Source organism: Sphaerodactylus townsendi, unplaced genomic scaffold, assembly GCF_021028975.2.
Source record: "Sphaerodactylus townsendi isolate TG3544 unplaced genomic scaffold, MPM_Stown_v2.3 scaffold_28, whole genome shotgun sequence".
Classification (NCBI taxonomy): Eukaryota; Metazoa; Chordata; class Lepidosauria; order Squamata; family Sphaerodactylidae; genus Sphaerodactylus; species Sphaerodactylus townsendi.
Window position 1 is genome coordinate 500,600 of NW_025950451.1, and position 7,783 is coordinate 508,382.

At 45.6% G+C, this 7,783-nt stretch overlaps 1 protein-coding gene across 1 annotated transcript in view; it reads right to left on the reverse strand.

The window, feature by feature from the left end:
- LOC125425318 (oligophrenin-1-like) overlaps positions 1–7,507 on the reverse strand; it is a 31,382-nt gene extending 23,875 nt beyond the window's left edge. Inside the window, exon 1 of the mRNA XM_048482925.1 lies at positions 7,216–7,507. Coding sequence (XP_048338882.1) covers positions 7,216–7,432 — 217 coding nt within the window. The 5' untranslated portion in view covers positions 7,433–7,507. The remainder of the gene's footprint in view (positions 1–7,215) is intronic.
- Between the last annotated feature and the right edge of the window lie 276 nt (positions 7,508–7,783).

A 7,783-nucleotide genomic window follows, 5' to 3' on the forward strand; every position in this document is an offset into this window, starting at 1 on the left:
TACAACACCATAAAATGTTTTCATAGCAGTAATAAAACATTTTGAAAGCATTTTGAAAATGTTTTCAAAAATATTTCTGCTGTGTTCAGATTTGTGAGTTGGGGGATGTTCTATAATGTGATGGTGACTTTGAAATGACCTGGTGGAAAAAATATTTATGTGGTCACGGTGGGGGATGCCCATGGGGGGGCATCAAAGTCAGGTTTTGCCCAGGGCTCCAGTTTGCCTAGGTACGCCACTGCACATCATCGCCAACTGATGACCAAAAGATGAGATCTGGAAATGCAGGCTTTCAGTTCCAGATCTTCACTGAACAGCTGCACAGCAGCTAGGGTGCTATTGGAAGGCAGGAGAATGTCTCAGTTTAGAAAACTGGGAAATACATTAAGAGAACACCCCGCAGATCTGCCCTTCAAATCTCCAGGAATTCCTCTGCCTGGAGTTGGCAGCCTTATCTGCCCCCCTCTCAGCAGCCAACATACCTCTATCTGCCCTTCTGTTTAAAGTTTTCCACTCCCATCCCCCACAGCCTCTAGCTTGTGACAATATAGCCTTTCCCCACCATGCTGACCAAAGTTGTTTACATTAGCCTCCTCGCCTTTTTAAAAATCTGCACAACAATCCTGTGAGGTAGGTTAGGCTGAAAGTATGTGACTGGTCCAAAAATCACCCAGCGAGTTTCCACAGCAAGAGGGGGACATGCACCTGGGTCTCCCAAACCCCACTGTGAAGCTCTAACCACTGCATTTCACTGTTTTTCATAAGGTGCATGCTGTTGAACAGTAGCAGGCAGCCAGGCCTATGCTGAATCATGCAAGTGAGGTGGTATCAAATCACTCAGAAACTGGTTCTGGTGGGCTTTCCGGGGGGCTGTGTGGCCGTGGTCTGGTGGATTTTGTTCCTAACGCTTCGCCTGCATCTGTGGCTGGCAACTTCAGAGGTGTATCTCAGAAAAAAGTCTGTTTCACACTGTGTCTAAGTGAGAAGGGAAAGTTTAGTGTGGTATATTGTCCATGTCCCAGGATGGGGAACCAATCATTAAGTGTTTGGGTGGAACTTGCTATGCAAAGGTGTGGTTGAGTGCATTGTATTGCGAGTGGGGTTATCAGTCCATTTTTTAAGTACTGGGAGCCAGGCTTTGCTAATTTTTAATGTCTCTTCTTTCTTATTGAAGTTGTCCTGGTGTTTGTGAATTTCAATGGCCTCCCTGTGCAGTCTGACATAGTAAGCTTCTGAATTGTCCAGAATTTCAGTGTTCTCAAATAAAATATTATGTCCAGTTTTACACCTCTAACTCCAGACAGCAGAGATCTGAGCGCCTGGAGAAAAAATGACGCTTTGGCATTATATCCAGCTGAAGTGACTTCTCCCCCAAACTCTGCCCTCCTCCTCAGACTCTACCATAAAATCTCCAAGAATTTTCCAACCTGCAGCTGGCAACACTAGGCCTGGCCCCAAGGAGTCCTTCCGGGGGGGGGGGGGGGCAGAACAGTCATGGAAAGGGCCCCTCCCCCTCCCCTTCACTCACAGACCCCGAAGCCTGGAATGCTGCAGTTGACTAGCAACAGTCACTGATTTTTTCCCTTGAAGTTGCAACACACCTTTTATAATTTCCAGGTTTTTTTAAAAAAAACCCCAATGTATTTTTTAATATATATTTTAAACTTTTCGGCAAGTCTGAGCCCTTCTGCAATTTGTAGAAAGATCTGTTTGCTCCTTTCACAGCTCCAGCCACAAGATTTCAGTACCCAAAGATTGGGCCGACATCACTATTAGAATATAAGATGGAAGGGGGTATTAACTTGTAGTAAGTGAGGGCAGTAGAGAATCTAACCCAGATTTCTTTAGTATGTCATACTGGTTGTAGACTGGTTCTCCATACAGTGAAATACAATAAAACACAATACAGTAAAATTTGCCTTTGAGATTGGTGATCCTTAACAGAAGAATTCTTCTATGAAAGGATCACCAATCTCAAAGGCAAATTTTACTGTATTAAGAACAAGCCTGCTGGATCAGACCAGAGTCCATCTAGTCCAGCACTCTGCTACTCGCAGTGGCCCACCAGGTGCCTTTGGGAGCTCACAGGCAGGATGTGGAAGCAATGGCCTTCTGCTGCTGCTGCTCCTGAGCACCTGGTCTGCTAAGGCATTTGCAATCTGAGATCAAGGAGGATCAACATTGGTAGCCATAGATTGACTTCTCCTCCATAAATCTGTCCAAGCCCTTTTTAAAGCTATCCAGGTTAGTGGCCGTCACCACCTCCTGTGGCAGCATATTCCAAACACCAATCACACATTGCGTGAAAAAATGTTTCCTTTATTAGTCCCAAGTCTTCCCCCCAGCATTTTCAATGTATACCCCCTGGTTCTAGTAGTGTGAAAAAAGGGAGTAAAAATTCTCTCTGTCAACATTTTCTACCCCATGCATAATTTTATAGACTTCAATCATATCCCCCCTCAGACGTCTCCTCTCCAAACACTGCAGCCTCTCCTCATAAGGAAAGTGCTCCGTTGTGTTCTACTGTACTTCACTGTAATGTGGGAAGCGTTCTTAGATTGCTGTAACCCACCCTGGGATGTATTTGAAGGGCAGGATAGAAATCAAATAAATAAATAGATAATTATTTTGCAGTTCCAGGACTGACCTGAAGTTATATGGAAGGGGACCCAGACTGGAGCTCGTCTGCCAATCTCTCGTAACTAGAAGAGTGTCTGCCCAGCGCCTCAACTGCCTGCCAACAAAGGGGTGGGCAGGTCTCTGAGTTCATACTGTGAAAATAAGACAGATTTCTCTAGCTGCTCTCTCCAATCAAGAGAATTTTAAACTTCTGTCATATCCTTCCCATTAATTTGTGCAAAAGCTCAGTTGTCGTCCATGCACTCTAAACAGTTCTAATGACATCCTTTTTCTGAGAAGTGTGACCAAAACTGCACATAATGCTCCAAGTGCTGAGGCTCCTCTACTTACAAGAAATCTTACTGTTTTTTGCAGCTGGGAGAGAGGGGAAAAAAACAAAAATAATCCAGATGATCTCAGACTGCATTTCCTGTTCCTACTATGTATAGGCCACATCACAGACAGAAATTGATTTGGTCTTCACAGCAAACAAATATGATGGACCAAATTCTGGAGGATGTGGTAATCAGAGTATAAAAATGAAATACTATTTAACATGTACTGATGTTACAAACCACAATTTCTAGTCTAAGAAATTCACCATTAATCTGAAAGAATTTAGAATTATAGAATCAAAGAGTTGGAAGAACCCACAAGGCCCATCCAGTTCAACCCCTGCCGCGCAGGGACACACAATCGAAGCACTCCTGACAGATGGCCATTCAGGCCCTCTTTACAAACCTCCAAAGAAGGAGACCCCACCATCACCGAGGTAGTGCATTCCACTGTCGAACAGCCCTTACTGTCAGGAAGTTTTTTCTGATGTTTAGGTGGAATCTCTTTTCCTGCACCTATTACTCCTAGTCCTAGTCTCTGGAGCAGCAGAAAACATACTTGCTCCTTCTTCAACATAGCACTCCTTCAAATAGCCAACCCCTCCAAACCCTTTGTGGTCCATGTGGATGCCTCAGATGTAGCTATGGGTGCTGCTCCACGCGTGCATGTTCTTCTCCAAAACATTTAGGGGATCCGAGTTAAATTGGACTGTGGGGACAAAGAAACCACAGCCATCAAAAAAGCATTGACGACCTGGCGCCATTGGCTAGAAGACGCGCAGCACCCATTTGAAGTTTGGGTATCCCACTCTCATGTGCGCGCCCCATGATTAATAAAGGCATTCCACAAAGCGCACCCTGACCGCCCGGGGGGAGGGGGCCTTAAGGGAGCAGAATGTCAGGCCCAAGGCCACGGGGCCCCTTTCTCCTGCTCACAAGTAACTAGCTCAATAGTGCTTAACTGTTTCTCCTTATTGGCCTTCCTGAGGGAGTAAACTGCCTGTCCCAAAAGCAATGTCTCTTTCTCATTGTGTAGTCGTGCCGCGAGGTCAGCGTAAGAACGAGACGAGACGCGGTGATTTCATCTGGTGGAGAGCGCCAGCAACGGGAGCTGGTAACCGTAGTCCTCCAAGCTTATCTACTCTCCCGTGCTGGTTCCGTTAGCACCTTTTATTATGTGATTCTGAAGGGCGTGTAGAAGGGCGGAACGGGGGGAATTCCGGGAGAGCGGGAGAGCGGGGGACTGAGAGATCATCATGTGATGCATGATCTCACCTGGCTGCTACGTGCGGAGAGGAGCATCGGCGTCTGGGCCTAATCCTCACCTGGGGGCAAGGCCATTGTCCCTTTGTCCGGGACACCCAGTGGTTGTGAGCCAGGTAGTTCATGACCTGTGACTCATCGGGGGATGAGGGGTGGGGAGCCGGTGCTGCAACCAGGAAGGTGCCAAGCAGGAGCCTCGTGTGCAATGGCGCTATTCACTTCACGGTGCTGCTGGGTCAGCAGTGCATCCCTACATCATTGTCTTTTCACATGCTGATATTATGGGAATGCGAGGGTGGGCAGGATTCTGGGTTGAGTCAAACTGTAACCTTCAGGTATATACCAGGGCCAGAGAGCCAAACCCCAGTTTTGGCTATTTGGCCGTTGGGCTGACACAGTTCTAATAAAGCTCTTGAACCGTTCTTGAAATTTGTTATTGACTGGGGTAACAGACCCTTACAGTAATGCTGTAAGTTGCCTTATGTATTTTTTCATGATATAGATTTTGAACAAATAAAACCTTGCCTTTAAAATAATTTAAATCATTCAGCCCTCACCTGGGAGACCACCCAAAATGTCCGGAGTGGGCATCTCTTGCTGAAAGAACCACAGCGTCACAGGTGCCAATTGACGACACTTTCCACTACCATCATTCATTCCAAAATTACAAAATCCTATGAGATTTCTTTTTAGGGGTTCTGCTGATTTCCCCCCAGTTTTTCCCATCCCTTTACATCTCTAAATACTCCCAATTTATTAATTTATGCCCTGATCAAAGCAGTTTGATAAAGACAATGCCTACGGCTGTGAAGGACATTAAAAGCGAAAGCCTGCTTTTGGAATTGGGCCCAGAAGCAAAGAGGCAGCCAGTACAATTTATGCAGCCCAGGAGCATTCGTACCAACTGAAACTTCTGAGCATCTTCAAAGGCAGACCCAACCTGTAGGATACAGTCAAATGAATCAGGGACTAAATTACAAGCCAGATCCACAATTGAAAAAAGCAGCTCCCGGCAACATCACCAGCTCACTTGTCCATACACAAGGCCAGGGCTGAGAGCACCTCAAGTTCTCAACTTGATCTACCAAAGAAATCTCAATCCCATCGAGGTCTGGCAAATCAGCACAAGCCAAACATTCTGCCATCCCAACTAGCCAAGGAGATACGGGTTTTTTGAAATTCAAAATGTATAACCCCAGGTAGCTAAATCAAAGCATTTTCACTTGGAACTCCCAACAGTTATATTTCACTTCATTTTTTTCATTTCATTTCAATTGTATTTATACCCTGCCCTACCCCAGAAGGGCTCAGAACGGCTAACAACACAATGAACAATATATGCCGGCAATATAACAAAATACATAATAACAATAGTACATACATAAGGCTAATTTCAAATGGCGACTTGATATTACAGGCTATACAACTTCTAAAACCCTAAACAGCAGTACTAACAGTGAGATACAGCTAAATCCATGCAATACCTAATACCTAATATATCTGTTTGTCTTTCAACTGCACCACATTTAAAGAGGATCTAGACTTCAGCAGATTGGTAACCCCCCAGCACAGCTGAGCTCAAAGGTAATGCTTTTAACATTGCTTGCATTTTCTTTGTACCCTTTGAAAAAAGAGGACCCTTCTGTCTAAAAGTAAAACTGCTCATTCAAGGGACGACGTCTGGAAAAGTCTTCACCAGTTCCTTGACTTGCTTGGCTAACTCTTCTACTTCCATCTGCCTTTCTTACTTGAAAAGTGATATACTTTATTCTTTCAAATCTATTACTTCTGTCCTTGCCCTTAAATATTCTTTTTTTTTTCAGACAGAAGCCTTTATTGGCATTATCCTTAAATATTCTTTACCTTACAATTTCATAGCCAACTATTTTGGAAGCCATCTCACAAACCAATGAAAATCAGAAAAGATTGTATCCCATTCCTAAACCAGATTTTTCCAGAAGCACTGGAAAATGTGTCAAGAACTGTGTTCCAGAAAATAGTTTTCTCTGTTCAAAAGTCTTCTCGAAAAGCAGACCCTGATCCTCCACCACCCCAAACCTTGTCGCTCAGTTCCATGACTTGGAGTTCCCATCCTTTCAAGCGAGAAACCAACAGCAGAACTCCATGTTAATTGCCAGCTCATCAGAAGTGTGCCTTGAGAGAAGTCCACTGCTGCACAAAGGCTGCCAAATCCCAGAGACTGAGGAGTGGAGCCTGGAGCCAGCGGCATCACTGGGGAAGGGGAGGAACCTCATCAGGGCAAAGCACCATACAGTTCATCCTTCAAAACTGCCATTTTGTCCAGGGGAACTAATCTCTGTAATCTGGAGACCAGTCGTAATTCCAGATCGCCCATTTCCACATGGAGGGGATCACCATGCCTATCGAAAGTGGGACACTTCTGAAGCATCTGAATGAATTACTGCAGCCAAGGAAGCCCCGGGTGGAATTTGCTCAGGCTGGGGCCCCTTCACAAGGGTGTTGGGCGGAGGAATAGGGAATGGCACAATTTTCAAATGACCATACTAGCTAAATTTCCCTAGTTTTCCTTCCAGGGGCACATTTTGTTAGTGTCTGGAAGCCATGCTTTCAACTCCCTCCACCCATTCCTTCTAGAAGTTAACAGAGGTGGAATTAGAGAACAGACCCTCCCTCCCATCTGAGGGGGACCCTAAACTACCCTGCTACTCTACTCATCCTCAGTTCTGCTCGTGTTCAAATACTCAAGGCTTAAACTTGTCCTTGATGTTCCTAGCAAGTTAAAAGAACCATTTCAATCATCAGTACACTATTGCATGTGGGGAAGAAAAGCTTCAACCACAAAACACAAGAATTGCCACCATATGTTTGGGAAAGGAGCCTACACATTTTCATTTATGGATAAAATGAACTAATGACTGAGTCACTAAAGAACCCTAAAATCACAATTGATTTTGAACCTCACCACTGCCGGCCGGATGGGAAGAGAACTGTGACAAATGCAGTTTTACCAACTAACCTCTTTGCCCTCTGGGAGAACAACCAGAAGGGAGTCCGACTTCCACCAGCATGCCATTCGATGCTTTCTTGTTATTGGAGGGCAGCCACAAGGCAGCATCCCCATTTGGATCATGGTTGGGATGCCAGGAAAACAGGGTGCCTCTCCCACTGCCTGTTTTCCTGGGAGCCTCACCGCGACACCCAGGAAGCAGCTTTGCGATCACATGACCACACATGAGGCAGCTTCATGATGATGATGAATTCGAGCGCTGGCCCATCAGACTGAGAGTGGCGCTCCAGTGGCTCCCTTTCCCATCGTCTCCCTTCTGATGCTACTCATCGGAGATGCTGCTGGAGATTGCGCCTGAGACCTTCTTCGGCATGCCAAGCAGATGCTCCCCCACTCAGCCACAGGCCCTCTTCACCATATGGGAGGGAACCAGACACATGAACTCAGAGGCACCAGCAAGGAAACCTTCCCTGCACTGGACACGCAGCTGCAAACATTTAACCGGAACTCTTCTTGTATCATCAATTCACTGAAATGATTGGGGTGGGGGGTGGGGAAGGAACTATAGAGGAGATTC